This window comes from Capricornis sumatraensis, chromosome 3 (genome assembly GCF_032405125.1).
Source record: "Capricornis sumatraensis isolate serow.1 chromosome 3, serow.2, whole genome shotgun sequence".
Classification (NCBI taxonomy): domain Eukaryota; kingdom Metazoa; phylum Chordata; class Mammalia; order Artiodactyla; family Bovidae; genus Capricornis; species Capricornis sumatraensis.
This window is the reverse complement of record NC_091071.1, coordinates 23291680-23313457: the sequence shown is the minus strand read 5'-3', so window position 1 is coordinate 23313457 and position 21778 is coordinate 23291680. Positions and strand designations below refer to the sequence as shown.

At 40.5% G+C, this 21778-nt stretch overlaps 1 protein-coding gene across 1 annotated transcript in view; it reads right to left on the bottom strand.

Annotated features, from left to right (window-relative positions):
• DNAH3 (dynein axonemal heavy chain 3) overlaps positions 1-21778 on the bottom strand; it is a 231387-nt gene that overhangs the window by 86627 nt on the left and 122982 nt on the right. The window contains exons 36-40 of the mRNA XM_068967931.1: positions 21434-21675; positions 18828-18928; positions 15724-15829; positions 11993-12122; positions 2003-2248 (exon numbers count right to left, since the gene is read on the bottom strand). Of these exons, the coding sequence (XP_068824032.1) occupies positions 2003-2248; positions 11993-12122; positions 15724-15829; positions 18828-18928; positions 21434-21675 (825 nt within the window). The remainder of the gene's footprint in view (positions 1-2002; positions 2249-11992; positions 12123-15723; positions 15830-18827; positions 18929-21433; positions 21676-21778) is intronic.

Here is a 21778-nt window from a genome sequence, read left to right as displayed (position 1 = left end):
ATGCTGGAGAAGATGTGGAGAAAAGGGAAACCTCTTACACTGTTGGTGGGAATGCAAACTAGTACAGCCACTATGGAGAACAGTGTGGAGAATCCTTAAAAAACTGGAAATAGAATTGCCTTATGACCCAGCAATCCCACTACTGAGCAAACACACTGAGGAAACCAGAACTGAAAGAGACACGTGTACCCCAATGTTCATCGTAGCACTGTTTATAATAGCCAGGACATAGAAGCAACCTAGACGTCCATCAGCAGATGAATAGATAAGAAAACCGTGGTACATATACACAATGGAATATTACTCAGCCATTAAAAAGAATACATTTGAATCAGTTCTAATGAGGTGGATGAAACTGGAGCCTATTATACAGAGTGAAGTAAGCCAGAAAGAAAAACACCAATATAGTATAGTAACACATATATATGGAATTTAGAAAGATGGTAATGATAACCCTGTATGCAAGACAGCAAAAGAGACACACATGTATAGAACAGTTTTTTGGACTCTGTGGGAGAGGGCGAGGGTGGGATGATTTGGGAGAATGGCATTGAAACATGTATAATATCATATATGAAACGAATCACCAGTCCAGGTTAGATGCAGGATACAGGATGCTTGGGGCTGGTGCACTGGGATGACCCAGAAGGATGGTATGGAGAGGGAGGTGGGAGGGGCGTTCAGGATGGGGAACACGTGTACACCCATGGCAGATTCATGTTGATGTATGGCAAAACCAGTACACTATTGTAATTAGCCTCCAATTAAAATAAACAAATTTATATTTGGGGCTGGTGCATGGGGATGACCCAGAGAGATGTTATGGGGAGGGAGGTGGGAGGGGGGTTCATGTTTAAGAACGCTTGTACACCCGTGGTGGATTCATGTCAATGTATGGCAAAACCAATACAGTATTGTAAAGTAAAATAGAGTAAAAATAAAAATTTAAAATAAATAAATAAATAAAAAGCAGAGACATTACTTTGTCAACAAAGGTCTGTCTAGTCAAGGCTATGGCTTCCCTAGCGGTCATGTATGGATGTGAGAGTTGGACTATAAAGAAAGCTGAGCAAAAAAAAAAAAAGAAAGAAAGCTGAGCACCGAAGAATTGATGCTTTTGAAGTGTGGTGTTGGAGAAGACTCTTGAGAGTCCGTTGGACTGCAAGGAGATCCAACCAGTCCATCCTAAAGGAGATCAGTCCTGGGTGTTCATTGGAAGGACTGATGTTGAAGCTGAAACTCCAATACTTTGGCCACCTGATACAAAGAGCTGACTCATATGAAAAGACCCTGGTGCTGGGAAAGATTGAGGGCAGGAGGAGAAGGTGACAACAGAGGATGAGATGGTTGGATGGTATCACCGACTCAATGGACATGAGTTTGGGTAAACTCTGGGAGTTGGTGATGACAGGGAGGCCTAGCATGCTGCGGTTCATGGAGTCACAAAGATTCGGACACGACTGAGTGACTGGACTGAACTGAACTGAACACATAGAACATTAATACGTGATTAAAGTGATCATTTTGAAGATAATGTATGTAGCAAAACCATAAACATTTCAATATTAGATTATAATGAAAAAGGTTATAATGAAAAATATTAGATTATAATGAAAAATGTTAAAGCCATAATCACCATGATATGACACGTGTAAATACAGAGAATAGGACTCGAAGGGAGTAAAAAAAACAGACGTGGTTGTATTTCTCATGTTGTTCCCTGGGGCTTATTATACTGCTGGGATTATAGATAATTTTAAAAATTCATATTGACTTTTTCTAATTTAACAATTAGTAGTTAAATTAACTCATAAGACCTGACTTTAGGGTCACCCATCTCTACATACATGGGCCAGCTATGAAGAAGTATACCTCCTTAGGCAACCTATAAAATCTTTCCTGGCTTTTGTAAAGGCCTTACATGGATCACACATTTTGACTGGGTTTGGAACATATGCTCCAAACCACTATAGGGAGACAAAACAAACAGGTACCAAGTTACCTCTTTCTGGAAAGATGTTGTTTTTGGTGAGTTTGACGCTTTTGGGTCTTGGGTGGTTATTATCCATACCCATGATCAGGTTGCGGAAAAACAGATCAAATTTCTTTCTGCTGTCTGCGTTGATGGTGCCGGCCACCGTCCATACCAAGGCAAAAAGGAACAGACCTTGTAGCCAGAGGAAGATCTGTTGGCTTGTCAGGCCTTCAGATAATTCACTTTCCTCCTCTTCTATTGCCCTGATTTCATCTAAAAGCAAGAATAAGAATCTCAGAAAAAAGTGCAGAGTGCAATAGATATGAATTGGGTATTTCTATCCTTGAAGGGCCTGGGGAGGGGACTGATATTTAATGAGTGGCCCGATCCTTTTTCTACATATATTAAAATAAAATTTTTTATTGTACTAAGATATGCATAACATACAGATTACAATCTTAACCATTTTAAAGTTCAGTGGTATTAAATTCATCCATGTTTCTGTGCAACCATCACCACTATTCACATCTGGGACTATTTTCATCCTGCAAAACTGAAACTCTATACCCATTAAACATTAATTCATTACTTCTTCCCCACAACATGACAAATAGCATTCTACTTTCTATCTTTATAAATTTCACTAATCTGGATATGTCTTAGAGGTGAAATAATATTGTCATTTTCTGACTAGCTTATTTCTCTGAGTACAGTGTTCTCAAGCTCCATTTGTTTTGCAGCATGTTATCAGAATGTTTATTTTGACTGTGCCATGTGGCTTGAAGGACCTCATTTTTTTGTCCAGGAATTGAACCCTGGCAGGGCAGTGAAAGCACTGAATCCTAACCACTAGACCACCAGGGAACTCTCCATAATTTCCTTCATTTTTAAGGTTAATAATATTTCACTGTATGCATGTATTACATTTTATTTATCCATTCATTGATTGGTGGACACTTGGGTTGCTTTCATCTTTGGTTTCTATGAATAATGCTGCTATGAACACAGGTTCTATGTTCAAAAATAATATTGTTGTGAATAATATCTGTCTATGTCCCTATTTTCCATTTCTTTACATATATACCCAGAGTGGAAGTGCTAAGTCATATGGTAATTCTACTTTTAATTTTGAGGAACTGAGAAACTATTTTCCATAGCAACTGTACCATTTAACATTTCATCAATGGTGCACAAGGGTTCCAGTTTCTTGACATCCTCGTCAACACTTGTTCTTTTTGATTGTTAATATTGTTAGTACTGTTGTTGTTTGGATAGTATCCAACCTAATAGGTATGAGATGGTATCTCACTGTGGTTTTGATTTGCATTTTCCTAATAATTAGTGATGTTGAGCATCTTTCCATGTGCTTATAAACCATTTGTGCATCTTTGGAGAAATGTCTATTTAAGACCTTTGACTATTATTTAGTCAGTTTGTTTTTATGTGGTTAAATTTTAGGAATTCTCTATATATTCTGGATATTCATCTCTTATTATATATATGATTGGTAAAGATTTTCCCCCATTTGTGAGTCATCTTTTTACTCTGTTAACAGAGTCTTTTGATATTCATCCTTTATCATTTATATGATTTATAAAGATTTTCTGCCACTTGTGAGTTGTCTTTTTACTCTTGTTGATAGAATTTTTTGAAAACAGTAGTTTTCCATTTTCATGGACTCTATTTGTCTTTTTTCTCTTTTGTTGCTGTGCCTTTGGTGTCATATCCAAGAAATAATTTCCAAATAGCTCTCTACCTTAGACTTTCTTCTATAAATTTTAAAGGTTTAGGGCTTCCCCGGTGACTCAGTGGTAAAGAATCCATCTGTGTTTGTTAGCCATCTGTATGTCTTCTTTGGAGAAATGTCTATTTAGTTCTTTGGCCCATTTTTTGATTGGGTCATTTATTTTTCTGGAATTGAGCTGTAGGAGTTGCTTGTATATTTTTGAGTTTAGTTGTTTGTCAGTTGCTTCATTTGCTATTATTTTCTCCCATTCTGAAGGCTGTCTTTTCACCTTGCTTATAGTTTCCTTTGTTGTGCAGAAGCTTTTCAGTTTAATTAGGTTCCATTTGTTTATTTTTGCTTTTGTTTCCAATATTCTGGGAGGTGGATCATAGAGGATCCTGCTGTGATGTATGTTGGAGAGTGTTTTGCCTATGTTCTCCTCTAGGAGTTTTATAGCTTCTGGTCTTAGGTTTAGATCTTTAATCCATTTTGAGTTTATTTTTGTGTATGGTGTTAGAAAGTGTTCTAGTTTCATTCTTTTACAAGTGGTTGACCAGTTTTCCAGCACCACTTGTTAAAGAGATTGTCTTTAATCCATTGTATATTCTTGCCTCCTTTGTCAAATATAAGGTGTCCATAGGTGCATGGATTTATCTCTGGGCTTTCTATTTTGTTCCATTGATCTATATTTCTGTCTTTGTGCCAGTACCATACTCTCTTGATGATTGTGGCTTTGTAGTAGAGCCTGATGTCAGGCAGGTTGTTTCCTCCAGTTCCATTCTTCTTTCTCAAGATTGCTTTGGCAATTCGAGGTTTTTTGTATTTCCATCCAAATTGTAAAATTATTTGTTATAGCTCTGTGAAAAATACCATTGGTAGCTTGATAGGGATTGCACAGATGGCAAACAAACATGAAAAGATGCTCAACATCATTCATTTTCAGAGAAATGCAAATCAAAACCACAATGAGGTACCATTCCATGCCAGTCAGAATGGCTGCTATCCAAAAGTCTACAAGCAATAAATGCTGGAGAGGGCGTGGAGAAAAGGGAACCCTCTTACACTGTTGGTGGGAATGCAGACTAGTACAGACACTATGGAGAACAGTGTGGAGATTTCTTAAAAAACTGGAAATAGAACTGCCTTATGACCCAGAAATCCCACTGCTGGGCATACACACTGAGGAAACCAGAACTGAAAGAGACATGTATACCCCAACATTCATCACAGCACTGTTTATAATAGCCAAGACATGGAAGCAACCTAGATGTCCATCAGCAGATAAACGGATAATCAAGCTGTGGTACATATACACAATGGAATATTACTCAGCCATTAAAAAGAATACATTTGAATCAGTTCTAATGAGGTGGATGAAACTGGAGCCTATTATCCAGAGTGAAGTAAGCCAGAAAGAAAAACACCAATACAGTATACTAATGCATATATATGGAATTTAGAAAGATGGTAACAATAACCCTGTATGCAAGATAGCAAAAGAGACACAGATGTATAGAACAGTCTTTTGGACTCTATGGGAGAGGGAAAGGATGGGATGATTTGGGAGAATGGCACTGAAACATGTATAATATCATATATGAAATGAATCACCAGTCCAGGTTTGATGCATGATACTGGATGCTTGGGGCTGGTGCACTGAGATGACCCAGAGGGAGGGTATGGGGAGGCAGGAGGGAGGGGCATTCAGGATGGGGAACATGTGTATACCTGTGGCGGATTCATGTTGATGTATGGCAAAACCAATACAATATTGTAAAGTAATTAACCTCCAATTAAAAGAAATAAATTTATATTAAAAAAAAAAGAATCCATCTGTGATACAGAAACCACAGGAGACCCTGGGTTCATCCCCTAGTTTGGGAAGATCTGCTCAAGGAGGGCATGGCAATCCACTCCAGTATTTTTGCCTGGAGAATCCCATGGACAGGGAAACTTGGAGGCTACAGTCCATTGGGTTGAAAAGAGATGTGACTGAAGTGACTGAACACACACAGTTCTTATGTTTAGGCCTTCCATTTGTTTTGAGTTAATTTTTGTACATAGCATTAAGTAAAGGTCCAACTTCCTTTATTTCTAAGTGGATATCCAGGTTTCCTGGCATCACTTGTTGAAAAGACTGTCCTAGGGACTTTCCTGGCAGCCCAGTGGTTAAGAATCAGTACTTTCACTGCAGAAGGCATGGATTAGATCCCTGGTGGAGGAGCTAAAGGTCCTGCATGCCACGTGGTGCAGGCAAAAACAAACAAAAAGAGGAAAAAGAAAAAGAAATGTCCTTTCTGCATTGAATGGTCTTAGCATCCTCGTGGAAAATCATTTGACAATACATGCATGAGTTTATATCTAGACATTCTATGCCATTCCATTGGTGTATCAGTTCAGTTCAGTTCAGTTGCTCAGTCATGTCTGAATCTGTGACCTCATGACCACAGCATGCCAGGCCTCCCTGTCCATCACCAACTCCCAGAGTTTACCCAAACTCATGTCCATTGAGTCGGTGATACCATCCAACCATCTCATCCTCTGTCATCCCCTTCTCCTCTTCCCCTCAATCTTTCCCAGCATCAGGGTCTTTTCAAATGAGTCAGCTCTTTGTATCAGGTAGCCAAAGTATTGGAGTTTCAGCTTCAACATCAGTCCTTCCAATGAACACCCAGGACTGATCTCCTTTAGGATGGACTGGTTGGATCTCCTTGCAGTCCAAGGGACTCTCAAGAGTCTTCTCCAACACCACACTTCAAAAGCATCAATTCCTTGGTGCTCAGCTTTCTTTATAGTCCAACTTTCACATCTATACATGACTACTGGAAAAACCATCTCTTTGACTAGATGGACCTTGGTTGGCAAAGTAATATTAAAAAGAACTTTTTAATATGCTGTCTAGGTTGGTCATAACTTTCCTTCCAGGGAGTAGTGTCATTTACTTTCATGTCTGCAGTCACTATCTACAGTGATTTTGGAACCCAGAAAAATAAAGTCAGCCACTGTTTCCACTGTATCCCCATCTATTTGCTATGAAGTGATGGGAGTAGATGCCATAATGTTAGTTTTCACTTTCCTTTTTCACTTTCATCAAGAGGAAGCTCAAGCTGGAATCAAGATTGCCAGGAGAAATATCAATAACCTCAGATATGCAAATGACACCACCCTTATGGCAGAAAGAGAAGAACTGAAGAGCCTCTTGATGAAAGTGAAAGAGGAGAGTGAAAAAGTTGGCTTAAAACTCAACATTCAGAAAACTAACATCATGGCATCCGGTCCCATCACTTCATGGGAAATAGATGGGGAAACAGTGGAAACAGTGAGAGACATTTTTGGGGGGTCCCAAAATCACTGCAGATGGTGACTGCACCCATAAAATTATAAGACACTTACTCCTTGGAAGAAAGTTATGACAAAGCTAGACAGCATATTAAAAAGCAGAGACATTACCTTGTCAACAAAGGTCCATCTAGTCAAAGCTATGGCTTTTCCAGCAGTCATGTATAGATATGAAAGCTGGACTATAAAGAAAGCTGAGCATTGAAGAATTGATGCTTTTGAACTGTGGTGTTGGAGAAGACTCTTGAGAGTCCCTTGGACTGCAAGGAGATCCAACCAGTCCATCCTAAAGGAAATCAGACCTGAATATTCATTGGAAGGACTGATGTTGAAGCTGAAACTCCAATACTTTGGCCACCAGATGCAAAGACCTGAATTACTTGAAAAGACCCTGATGCTGGGAAAGATTGAAGGCAGGAGGAGAAGGGGATGACAGAGGATGAGATGGTTGGATGGCATCACCAACTTGATGGACATGAGTTTGAGCAAGCTGGAATTGGTGATGGACAGGGAAGCCTGACAGGCTGCAGTCTATGTGGTTGCAAAGAATCAGACACGACTGTACAGCTGAACTGACTGATGACTCAGTAGTTCCACTCCTAGGTATATACTGAAAAAAAACAAAAACACTAATTCAAAAAGATACATGCACCCAATGTTCATAGCAGCATTATACATAATAGGCTAGATATAAAAGCAACCTAAAGTGAAAGTGAAGTCGCTCAGTCGTGTCCAACTCTTTGCAACCGCATGGACTGTAGCCTACCAGGCTCCTCCCTCCATGGGATTCTCCAGGCAAGAGTACTGGAGTGGGTTGCCATTTCCTTCTCCAGGGGGTCTTCCTGACCCAGGAATCGAACCCGGGTCTCCTGCATTCCAGGCAGACGCTTTAACCTGTGAGCCACCAGGGAAGCAAAAGCCACCCAGTTAGTTCAGTTCAGTTCAGTCGCTCAGTCGTGTCTGACTCTTTGTGACGCCATGAACTGCAGCACGCCAGGCCTCCCTGTCCATCACCAACTCCCGGAGTTCACTCAGACTCATGTCCATCGAGTCAGTGATGCCATCCAGCCATCTCATCCTCTGTCGTCCCCTTCTCCTCCTGCCCTCAATCCCTCCCAGCATCAGAATCTTTTCCAATGAGTCAACTCTTCCCATGAGGTGGCCAAAGTACTGGAGCTTCCGCTTTAGCATCATTCCTTCCAAAGAAATCCCAGGGCTGATCTCCTTCAGAATGGACTGGTTGGATCTCCTTGCAGTCCAAGGGACTCTCAAGAGTCTTCTCCAACACCACACTTCAAAAGCATCAATTCTTCGGCACTCAGCCTTCTTCACAGTCCAACTCTCACACCCATACATGACCACTGGAAAAACCATAGCCTTGACTAGATGGACCTTTGTTGGCAAAGTAATGTCTCTACTTTTCAATATGCTATCTAGGTTGGTCATAACTTTTCTTCCAAGGAGTAAGCGTCTTTTAATTTCATGGCTGCAGTCACCATCTTCAGGGATTTTGGAGCCCCCCCAAAATAAAATCTGACACTGTTTCCACTTTTCCCCATCTACTTCCCATGAAGTGATGGGACCGGATGCCATGATCTTCATTTTCTGAATGTTGAGCTTTAAGCCAACTTTTTCACTCTCCTCTTTCACTTTCATCAAGAGGCTTTTTAGTTCTCTTCACTTTCTGCCATAAGGGCGGTGTCATTTGCATATCTGAGGTTATTGATATTTCTCCCGGCAATCTTGATTCCAGCTTGTGCTTCTTCCAGTACAGCATTTCTCATGATGTACTCTGCATAGAAGGTAAATAAGCAGGGTGACAACATACAGCCTTGACGTACTCCTTTTGCTATTTGGAACCAGTCTGTTGTTCCATGTCCAGTCCTAACTGTTGCTTCCTGACCTGCATACAGATTTCTCAAGAGGAAGGTCAGGTGGTCTGGTATTCCCATCTCTCTCAGAATTTTTCACAGTTTATTGTGATCCACACAGTCAAAGGCTATGGCATAGTCAATAAAGCAGAAATAGATGTTTTTCTGGAACTCTCTTGCTTTTTCCATGATCGAGCAGATGTTGGCAATTTGATCTCTGGTTCCTCTGCCTTTTCTAAAACCAGCTGGAACATCTGGAAGTTCACGGTTCACATATTGTTGAAGCCTGGCTTGGAGAATTTTGAGCATTACTTTACTAGCATGTGAGATGAATGCTAGTTTGAGCATTCTTTGGCATTGCCTTTCTTTGGGATTGGAATAAAAACTGACCTTTTCCAGTCCTGTGGCCACTGCTGAGCTTTCCAAATTTGCTGGCATATTGAGTGCAGCACTTTCACAGCATCATCTTTCAGGATTTGAAATAGCTCCACTGGAATTCCATCACCTCCACTAGCTTTGTTCATAGTGATGCTTTCTAAGGCCCACTTGACTTCACATTCCAGGATGTCTGGCTCTAGATGAGTGATCACACCATCATGATTATCCAGGTCGTGAAGGTCTTTTTGTACAATTCTTCCGTGTATTCTTGCCACCTTTTCTTAATATCTTCTGCTTCTGTTAGGTCCATACCATTTCTGTCCTTTATCAAGCCCATCTTTGCATGAAATGTTCCCTTGGTATCTCTAATTTTCTTGAAGAGATCTCTAGTCTTTCCCATTCTGTTGTTTTCCTCTATTTCTTTGCATTGATCGCTAAAGAAGGCTTTCTTATCTCTTCTTGCTATTCTTTGGAACTCTACATTCAGATGCTTATATCTTTCCTTTTCTCCTTTGCTTTTCACTTCTCTTCTTTTCACAGCTATTTGTAAGGCCTCCCCAGACAGCCATTTTGCTTTTTTGCATTTCTTTTCCATGGGGATGGTCTTGATCCCTGTCTCCTGTACAATGTCATGAACCTCATTCCATAGTTCATCAGGCACTCTATCTATCAGATCTAGGCCCTTAAGTCTATTTCTCACTTCCACTGTATAATCATAAGGGATTTGATTTAGGTCATACCTACATGGTCTAGTGGTTTTCCCTACTTTCTTGAATTTAAGTCTGAATTTGGCAATAAAGAGTTCATGATATGAGCCACAGTCAGCTCCTGGTCTTGTTTTTGCTGACTGTATAGAGCTTCTCCATCTTTGGCTGCAAAGAATATAATCAATCTGATCAGCATTGACCATCTGTTGATATCCATGTGAAGAGGCTTCTCCTGTGTTGTTGGAAGAGTGTGTTTGCTATGACTAGTGCATTTTCTTGACAAAACTCTATTAGTCTTTGCCCTGCTTCATTCTGTACTCCAAGGCCAAATTTGCCTGTTACTCCAGGTGTTTCTTGACTTCCTACTTTTGCATTCCAGTCCCCTATAATGAAAAGGACATCTTTTTTGTGTGTTAGTTCTAAAAGGTCTTGTAGGTCTTCATAGAATCATTCAACTTCAGCTTTTTCAGCATTACTGGTTGGGGCATGAGCTTGGATTACTCTGATACTGAATGGCTTGCCTTGGAAATGAACAGAGATCATTCTGTCGTTTTTGAGATTGCATCCAAGTACTGCATTTTGGACTCTTTTGCTGACCATGATGGCTACTCCATTTCTTCTGAGGGATTCCTGCCCACAGTAGTAGATATAATGGTCATCTGAGTTAAATTCACCCATTCCAGTCCATTTTAGTTCGCTGATTCCTAGAATGTCGACATTCACTCTTGCCATCTCTTGTTTGACCACTTCCAATTTGCCTTGATTCATGGACCTGACATTCCAGGTTCCTATGCAATATTGCTCTTTACAGCATCAGACTTTGTTTCTATCACCAGTCACATCCACAGCTGGGCATTGTTTTTGCTTTGGCTCCATCCCTTCATTCTTTCTGGAGTTATTTCTCCACTGACCTCCAGTAGCATATCGGGCACCTACTGACCTGGGGAGGTCCTCATTCAGTATCCTATTATTTTGCCTTTTCATAGTGTTCATGGGGTTCTCAAATCAACCTAAGTGTTCATCAAAAGATGAATGGATGAAGATGTGGTATACATACATATTGGAATAATATACAACCATAAACAAGAACGAAATTCTGCAATTTGCAGTATCATGGATGGACTGGGAAGGCATTATGCTAAAGTGAAATAAATTGACAGAGAAAGATAATACTGTATGATATCACTTATATGTGGACGCTAAGGTGTGAGGAGAAGGGGACGATAGAGGATGAGATGGTTGGATGGCATTACCGACTCAATGGACATAAGTTTGAGTAAATGCCCAGAGATGGTGATGGACAGGGAGGCCTGGCGTGCTGCAGTCCTTGGGCTCACAAGGAGTCGGACACAACTAAGCGAATGAACTGAACTGAAATGTTCTCCAAATTAACATATATTCTGTCACTTCCAGTGGAATTCTGTGAAATTTGGTTTGTGTGAGATAGCTATAGAGAACTTCTCCAGGACATTTAAAACAATGATTCATTTAAACCAGTGGTTCTCCATGTCCTGGAGTAGTTCCATAGTTTTGGATACTAAAGTGATCAGTTTTCTTATAGTGGATGCATGTGCTTTGTGAATTCAGATTTTTTGTAATGTGTATTTTTTTAACATGGGAAACACTTCCTATTTTACTCTTTTCAGAGTCTTTTTTCTGACACACATTTACACATGCCATCTAAATTCATTTTCCTCCAGGATGTCCCTGATAGGTAAAGAGGAATAGGAATTATTATTCCTATTGTCTGGAAGAATCTAAGCCTGAGGAAAAATGGGCTAATTTGCACAAGAATATCCAGGAAGTCAATGAAAGATTAAGCCAAAATATATGGACTCTTTCCAGCAAACTCTACTATGTACACTCAAAAGACTTATTTGTTCTTGACCAAAATGCTAGTCTCATTGTAACTTATGGGGGTACTAGCAGGGGTGGGAGCATAAAAATAGCCAAGGCATACCTTTGTTTGGATTAAGAATTGTAGGGAAGTACTTACCAAGAAGAGAGGAGTACAGTCTCATCATTGAGAAGGCAAGGTGGATGGGAGATGTTTGGACCACAAATTTACACTGAAGGCAAGTAAATTCAAGGCAGGGCTGGACAAGCCACATGAACATGTCATTGACCTAAGAGTAAAAGTAAAATCTGACATTTACAAGTGTGTTTAAGAACTTGGTACACCTCAAGGAAGCTGAAGATAAGACTAATGATGATTTTTGAGTCTAGGTATAGTGAAGAAAATCCATAGGCAACAAGACCTGTGCCTCTAGCTCCTATTTAATGTGCAGTCCACTGACTATGCCCACTCCTCCCATTCTACTGAGCTGAATATGCAAGAAAAGCTTGGAGCCACTATGGGTCAGCTACAGGATGCATGAAACAGTTTTAGGTTCCAGAAGCCACTATATCTGACTTTTCTATAGAAAAATGTTAGGAATTCTAAACAACTGATTTCGAAATGACTGACTGGCATTTATAAGGCAGGACTCCTGTAGAAAGTGGACACTGAGAGGCCCAGGCTTATTTTCAGTAATTCCCCACATATATGTATGTATGTACATACTTCCTGGTGGGTATGATGATTCTTATCTCTTGGCTCTGCTCCCTACCCACTTACTCTTCAGAAGAAATTACTTGATTTTCTCTTCTTACTTTAGTGTTTTTTCTTAAACTTTGTGACTCTTACTGAAAATTACCTTGTTAATTTTTTTGCAATTAGGCATGTCATCATTAAATAAATACACTCATAGGTGATTATATGTGGATATGTGTGCATATATAAATGTATAGATGTGTTTATATGTATAATCCCAAAGAAGGGCAATGCTAAAGAAAATGTCCAAACTATGGCACAGTTGCACTCATCTCACATGCTAGGAAGTCATGCTCAAAATCCTTCAAGCTAGGCTTCAGCAGTACATGAACCAAGAAATTCCAGATATACAAGCTGGATTTAGAAAAGCCAGAGGAACCAGAGATCGGATTGCCAGTATTTGCTGGATCATAGAAAAAGCAAGAGAATTCCTGAAAAACATTTACTTCTGCTTCATTGACTATGCTAAAGCCTTTGACTGTGTGGATCACAACAAACTGGAAAATTCTTAAAGAGACAGGAATACCAGACCACCTTACCTGTCTCCTGAGAAACCTGTGTGCAGGTCAAGGAGCAACAGTTAGAACCGGACATGAAACAATGGACTGGTTTAAAATTGGCAAAGGAGTATATCAAGGCTGTATATTGTCACTCTGCTTATTTAACATCTGCAGAGTAGATCATGAGAAATGCTGGGCTGGATGAATCATGAGCTGGAATCAAGATTGTCGGGAGAAATATTATCAATCTTAGATATGGAGATGACACCATCTTACTGGTAGAAAGTGAGGAGAAACTAAAGAGCCTCATGATAAAGGTGAAAGAGAACAGTGAAAAAGCTGCCTTAAAACTCAACATTCGATGGGAGAGTAGTTCAAAAGAGATGGGGTATATGTATACCTATGGCTGATTTGGGTTGAGGTTTGACAGAAAACAACAAAATTCTGTAAAATAATTATCCTTCAATAAAAAAATAAATTAAAAAAACCTCAACATTCAGAAAACCAAGGTCATGGCATCTGGTCTCATCACTTCATGGCAAATAGATGAGGAAACAATGACAGACTTTATTTTCTTGGGATCCAAAATCACTGCAGATGGTGACTGCGACCATGAAATTAAAAGATGCCTGCTCCTTGGGAGGAAAGCTATGACAAATCTAGACAGTGTATTAAAAAGCAGAGACAGTACTTTGCTGACAAAGGTCCATAAAGTCAAAGCTCTGGTTTTTCCAGCAGTCATGTGCAGATGTGAGAGTTGAACTGTAGAGAACACTGAGTGCCGAAGAATGGATGCTTTAGAACTGTGGTGTTGGAGAAGACTCTTGAGAGTCCCTAGGACAGCAAGGAGATCAAACCAGTTAATCCTAAAGGAAATCCCCTGAATATTCATTGGAAGGACTGATGCTAAAGCTGAAGCCGCAATACTTTGGCCACCTGATGTGAGGAGCGGACTCATTAGAAAAGACCCTGATGCTGGGAAGGATTGAGGGCAAGAGGAGAAGGGGGTGACATGGGATGAGATGGTTGGATGGCATTACCAAATTAATGGACATGAGTTTGAGCAAACTCTGGGATATAATAAAGGACAGGGAAGTCTGGTGTGCTACAGTCCATGGGGTTGCAAAGAGTTGGATACAATTAAGTGACTAAACAACAATAATGACTATGTATGAGTACTTGGATATGTGATACTCAGTCAGCAAATATTTATTGTGCATCTATTAAATGCAGTGTGATAGGTGCTAAAGATAAATGATGAACAAGATAGACAAGGTCTCTGTTCTCATGGTTTACAGTTTCAGGGGCAGGGGAGACAATAAATAATTAAACAAGCACGGAAATGACTTAAGTATTTACAAATCCTGGAATGTACTAGCAGGAAACAAATAAATGTATTACAATTGGATAAAACAAGAAGGGTTTAATAGGGTGGTCAGGGAAGACTTCTTGGAGAAGCGGGGCTTTATGCTAAGACCTGGGTGACAAAGGTGAATCAACCCTTATGAGACTAAATGGGGCAAGATTTCCAGAAAGAGGAATAAAAAGTGCAAAAGCCTTGAGAAGGTAAAATCTGGGGTTTTCTAGGAATGGAAACAAGACCCTAGGGCTGGAAGGTAATAAGCTGAGTTTGAGAGGAGTGTAGGCGATGAGGCTGAAGGGGAAAGCTGGGTGGAATCACAATCTCAGAAGTCCTGGTAAGAAGTTAGACTACTCAGGACACTGGGAAGTCTGTGAAGGCTTCCTGTGCATGTGTAGACTGGCTTCTGACTATGCATCTGGCCATGTGTCTGTAAATAAACATTATATATATATATATATATATATATATAATGTGTACATTATATATATGTATATAGTACATACATGTATATACAGACATGTATATAGTACATGTATACAAATGCGATAGGAAAAGGGCCATTCTATGCAGATCCCCAGAGCATTTCTACAGTGAGAACAGAGTCTAACTCAAATCCTTCTTGGCTTCTTCCGTGGGAAACTTTACTAGGGAACCCTGTTAATGCAGCAAAAGGCAAGAAGTACCATAAGCACTCATTCTCCCTTCCTACTTCCATCATCTGCGTGTGTTCTAATCTAACCTGAACATTCACACATCTTTTAGGGAGGGAAGAAGGAAACGGACACTCTTACTAGCTGCACTAAGAGAATTTCTCACTGGTTTTAGCTCCCTAGATTTAGGAGGTACAGAGTCCAGGTTACAGGGATGGGAAGTGGCAGGAAAAAGAACACAGATCTTCCTAACCTGGTACACCTCTAGAGCAACTTCCAAAGGCATTTCTGCTGGTGGGCAAAGGGTCAAGGGGTGACATCCCAGTAATCATACAGAACATTTCTCAAGCACCAGAATTCTCCACTGAGGAGTCAAGAAGTAATGGAGGAGATGGAAGAGAAAGCAGAAATTGACTACACAATTCCAGCTCCACATGCAAAATAAAATAAAATAATAATGGCAAGAAGTCAGGAAGCAATGTAATTGGGGACAATCAGGGAATTTCCTGCCCCTCCTTGCTTTCCGTAATTATGAATGTGAAAATGATCCTAGAAGGCCTTTGGAGATGAGGAGTCGGGAGACAGGGAAGGACAGAAAGGAAAGGGACCAGAGGGTCTCACCAATTCCTTGTGCTCCTCAGTGAGACTGGAAGGCAGGGTATCCATGTATGAATCCTTCAGGGGCTTCCAGCCTAGCTGATGGGGTTCCATGTAGATCATCCCACACCTGGCAAGCACAAACAGAGGCCCATCCTGGTTCACATTGGGCTCCCAAGCATGTAGGGGTGAGGTAAATAGGCTGGAGCTTGGGTTGGAGCACAGACCTTCACCAGCTCCAAGCCAAAGGAAAGATGCACAGATTTTGCCAGGAAAGGGTAGAGACCAGTGATAAGAGTGGGGTCTTGAGAATCAGAGACCTGTATTCAAATCTCAGCCCCAGATCCTAATTGAGTGACCTCAGAAAAATTTCTTTTCTATCTCTGAATTTGAGTCCTTGTCTGTAAATTGAGGAATATAAAAAATAAGTAGCTTGTAAGATTATTATAATGGTTAAATGAAAGGCCAATAAAGAATTTGGCACTATGTCTAGCATATGGAACACTCTTAATCAATGAAAACTGCTATTATAATTTTCATAATGTTAGTCCATTACCATGTACTGACATGTAACATTGTATTTAGCAAGTTTTTCTCCATTCTGTTATATCTAGGCACACTCCTCTTTGTTACTAACACTGGCTACCATTTATTCAGCACCTACTATGTGTCAGCCACTATGCTAAGTCTTAATGGCCTTCATTTCTAAACATTCCTTTTTATGGTTTACATTTTAGACATGAGGAGACAGTAACTCAGAGAGGCTAATTGACTTGGAAGAGGTCACACAGCTAGCAAGTGGTGTATTCAAGGTGGGACCCCAGGCTGGTCTAACTTGCCATGTGCTCTTTCTACTCCCTTACATTGCCTTTGGGAATGTGAGCTTATTTTTATTTTATTATTTTATTTGTTATGGACTGGGAGGTACATGATTGGATTAATTATTATCCTCGGCACTCTCATCATTAGCCCATGCATGACCTTTCTTAGTTAATTGTTTTCAATAATGAAATCAGTGTCCATGAACCCAACACCCAGGCAGAAACTATGGTTTTGAGAATAACCTTTATCTAATTATAAAGTCTCCCTTATCCTATCCCCCTGGCTTTCCCCACCTAAGATTACACAGAATCTTGAATCTCACATTCACTGATCTTTTGATTTCTTACCTTCTTATGGTTTTATATACATACACATATTTAGTTGTTTAGTTGGTTTTAATAATTTAAAAGGGGATACTATGCTGCATGTAATATTATAAGCTTACTTTTCTTGCATTTTAAAAAATATCTATTTATTATTTATTTTTGGTTGGGTTAGGTCTTCGTTGCTGTGAAGGCTTTTCTTTAGTTGTGGCAAGTGAGGGGTTACTCTCGAGTTGCGGTGCACAAGCTTCTCATTGCAGTGGCCCCTCTTGCTGTGGAGCGTGGGCTCTAGGCATGCGGGCTTCAGTAGCCGTGGCTCCTGGACTCTAGAGCACAGGCTCAGTAGTTGTGGCACTCGGGCTTAGTTGCCCTGGGGCATGTGGGATCTTCCCAGATCAGGGTTCAATGCTGTGTCTCCTGCATTGGCAGGTGGATTCTTCACTACTAAGCCATCAGAAAAGCCCTACAGGCTTACTTTTATATATAATACTGCTAAGATTTTATCTTTAATTTTACTAAGATTTATCTATATTGTCACTTATCAGTACAGTTCACTTATTTTGAATGACAATCTGTGATTTTATTATACTTCCTAATGCTCTCCTGCAAGGAGATCCAAACAGTCCATTCTGAAGGAGATCAACCCTGGGATTTCTTTGGAAGGAATGATGTTAAAGCTGAAACTCCAGTACTTTGGCCACCTCATGAGAAGAGTTCACTCATTAGAAAAGACTCTGATGCTGGGAGGGATTAGGGGCAGGAGAAGAAGGGGACGACAGAGGATGAGATGGCTGGATGGCATCACTGACTCGATGAACGTGAGTCTGAGTGAACTCTGGGAGTTGGTGATGGACAGGGAGCGCTGGCGTGCTGTGATTGATGGGGTCGCAAAGAGTCGGACATGACTGAGTGACTGAACTGAACTGAACTGAACTGAATGCTCTCCTTTTAATAGGCATTTGGGTCATTTCTAAGTGTTACTGTGAATCGTGCTACTCTTTAAATTCTGGTACATGTCTCCTGTTGTACATGGGCACAAGATTATTTTCAGTATATACTCACAAGCAGAATTGCTCAGCCATAGGGCATATGAAGGTCAAACTTTAGGAGGTAGTTCACTTCAGTCACTCAGTTGTGCCTGACTCTGTGACCCCATGGACTGCAGCACGCCAGGCTTCCCTGTCCATCACCAACTCCTCGAGCCTACTCAAACTCTTGTCCATTGCACTGGTGATGCCATCCAACCATCTCATCTTCTGTCATTCCCTTCTCTTCCCACCTTCAATCTTTCCCAGCATCAGGGTCTTTTCAAATGAGTCAGTTCTTCACGTCAGGTGGCCAAAGTTTTGGAGTTTCAGCCTCAGCATCAGTCCTTCCAATGAACACCCAGGACTGATTTCCTTTCGGATGGACTGGTTGGATCTCCTTGCAGTCCACAGGACTCTCAAGAGTCTTCTCCAGCACCACAGTTCAAAAGCATCTTATCCAAAGTGTTTGCCTGATTTTGTATTCCTACCATCAGTGTGGTTTGAGGACTGATTTTATGACAAAATCTGACAAAAGGTAATATAGGTGATCTGCTAGAATTAAACATATTTGTGAATTTTTAGAGCTTTTCCTCCTGCTTAGGGTTAGTGATGGAGAAGGCAATGGCAATCCACTCTAGTACTCTTGCCTGGCAAATCCCATGGACGGAGAAGCCTGGTAGGCTGCAGTCCATGGGGTCGCTAGGAGTTGGACCAACTGAGCGACTTCACTTTCACTTTTCACTTTCATGCATTGGAGTAGGAAATGGCAACCCACTCCAGTGTTCTTGCCTGGAGAATCCCAGGGATGGGGGAGCCTGGTGGGCTGCCGTCTCTGGGGTCGCACAGAGTCGGACATGACTGAAGCGACTTAGCAGCAGCAGCAGCAGCAGCAGCAGCAGCAGCAGGGTTAGTGAGGCTTCGCCTTATCTCAGGGGGCCCATGCAAGCTGACTCACCTGCTCACAGTGGCTGGGGAGGCCTGTTCCAGGTCAGCTGGCTCAAAGATCAGACTCATCTTGGGGCTCATCTGGATAATCTCTCCACTCATTAAACACAGCTGAAAGTACAAAGCAGAGGGGTAGAGGACAGCAAATTGCTTGAATTCTAACTGCAAGTAAAAGGCCTCAGTGGAGACAGAGATGGTTTGAATTCATTCAACAAATGTTTCTTGAGCACCTACTCTGTGCCAGGCACAATGCTAGCTGTGCAGAATAAAACAAACAAAAATATTCCTGTCCTCTTGAGGTCTGCATTCTGCTGGGAGGAACGGATGATAAGCAAAATATGTAGGCTATACAAGGATGAAAATGCTTTGGAGAAAAAGTAGAGGAGAATGTTGTGTCTGGTGAGATGTAATGTTAAATAGGGAAGTCAGAGAAACACTGAATGGCAGTCTTAGATGAAGAATCTAGAAATTATCAGATTACAGCTAGTTTCATGGTTCCTTCCTCAGTGTTTAACACAGAACTTAATTGCACCCTGGCATCCTATTATATTTTCTCAAGTTTCCCACAAAGACTCCTTCTGGAATCCCTTAGGGACTGGTCCAGGGTTAGAGTGACAAGAATATCTCCGTATCATTTTTGAAATGGAAAGATCATTAGAAGCCCTAGTGTTCAGCAAGTAAATCCCCACAGGAAGTAGTGCAAATATACAGGACAGCCTCTGAGTATACACACTAAGTCTGTGGCACTGCTTCTCATTTCCCAACATGGGTTAAAGTGAGATGTTTAAGTCCTAAGATGGCCTGAGGCCTTGGTCTCTCAGGGGAAAAGAAATTTCATTGCTCCATGTTTCTCTTCCTAAGTTGAGGTTTAAAGAGCTTCTTGCAAATTACCTGACACACATCAAACATGTCTGTAATCAGGTCATTACTTGCAACCCCAGAAAGGTCACAGCTGTTATGGGACTAACACCACTAACAGTGTCATCTCTGAGTATCAAGAAAAGTAAAATAGACCCATAGCTGTGGCAGTAGTTTGATTTCATTCAGAGCTGAGAAGAGCCATCAGGCATTTCACTGACTCTTTATACTTCTGATCTCAGGACCAACCAATACATGTGTACAATTAGTTTACACAACATAGTCCATATCATGGAATAAAACTCACTTCTATATTTATATGTTTTCAATCAAAATTATGAACATGCTATTATTAGTATATGTGTATAATCTGGATAATTAGGCTTTCCATTGTTGAGCATGACTCACTATTAGTCTTGTGAAATGTAAATGCAGTTGGAAAATATATTTTGATTTGATAAGGAAGTATAGTCAGTGTAAGAACTCTTCCTTGAAATGGTGATAAATATTATTTTATTTTAACCCTTATATAGCACTTGCTATATGCAAGGTGCTATTATAAACAGTTTGTAAATATTAATTTATCTAATCTTGCTAACAATATTATAATACAGACACTATTATCCTCATTTTACAGATGATGCAATTGAGGTATAGGTATAGCTTTCCTGAGGTTACATGACTGCTCAGTGGTAACATAGGATCTGAACCCAGGCTGTCCAGCTCCAGAGACTAAGCTCCTTGCCATTACACTTACTGCAGTAGGCAGAATGTATCTTCCAAAGATTGCTGTGATGTCTCCTAACCCACGTGTACTTTTGCAGTGTAATCTCACCCACCTGCATCAAGAGGTGGCATCTATTTCTCTACTTCCTTGAATCTGGAAAGGTTCTGTGACTTCTTTGACTTAACAAAATTCAGAGAAAGTCATGCTGTGCCAATTCCAAGCAGAGATTTTAATTTCCTGCCTCTTGCAAATCAACCACCAGGTAAGAAGTGCCACTAATCCAAGACCACGAAATGATAAGCCCAAGTCATGTGGATAGGCCTGGATGATAAGATGCTATTTGAGAGAAAGAGAGGCAGAGAGGGAGAGAGAGAGAGAGACAGACAGACAGACAGACAGACAGAGACAGAGACAAAGAGTTACGGAGAGACAGACAAGTCAAGGAGGAAAGAGCCCCCAAAAACTGAGTGAAGAAGCTACCATGGCTGTGGCTCCTCTAGTGCTAGCTACCCCAGATGACATCATGAGGATTAGCTTGGTCCTTTTTAGCCTTTTTAAAATTTATAATCCACAGTATCATGAGCAAAGTTAAGCCACTAAGTATTATGGTAGCTTGCATCTTTATTTATACAGCAATGGATAACCAAACTCCATCCCATATATCGGTTGCTTTGTATGGACTATCTTAATTATCAACACCCCTATTTTATTACTACCTTTTTTACAAATGAAGAAATTGGTTCAGAGAAGTTATGTGAATTGCCCAACTTGCTCAATTGTAGAGCTAGTAGTCTAATTTAAAGCCAGAACTAAGGCTTTTAACCATTATACAACACTATCTCAAAACACACTCAACTTACCTACTACAGGTAAAAACAAAAGTATAGTTCATGAATTGATAACTGTTACTTTCTTATGTGGCATTTATTCTCAGTGTAAATAAGTGTATATATTATATAGTCTTGATCAATCACTCTCTTCGGTAAAAGAGTTTATTCCTCATCTATGTAAAAGTGATATCAGACAAGTACCTTTTTATTGTCATCCAGAACAGTGTTCATATTTTCAATCCAAACAGCATCCACTGGCCCATCAAATATAATCCACTTGCGGTCATCAGACAAAGAAGATGCTTGCTCTCGGAAAGCATTGGCAAGGACACCATCTGTCCATTCGTGGCTCATTTGGTCAAAGCACCCATACAGCTGCCCCATGGTGATAGCCTTGGGATTAATGATCTTATACTCCACAGCAAACTCTTCCATCTGTTTGGCTGGACAAGAAGGTCCAACACAAGTTACAAAGTTTCTGGTGAGACCAGAACATTCGACAAGAGTCAATGCCATCTAAAAGGTCAAACAAATTTATCAGCATGC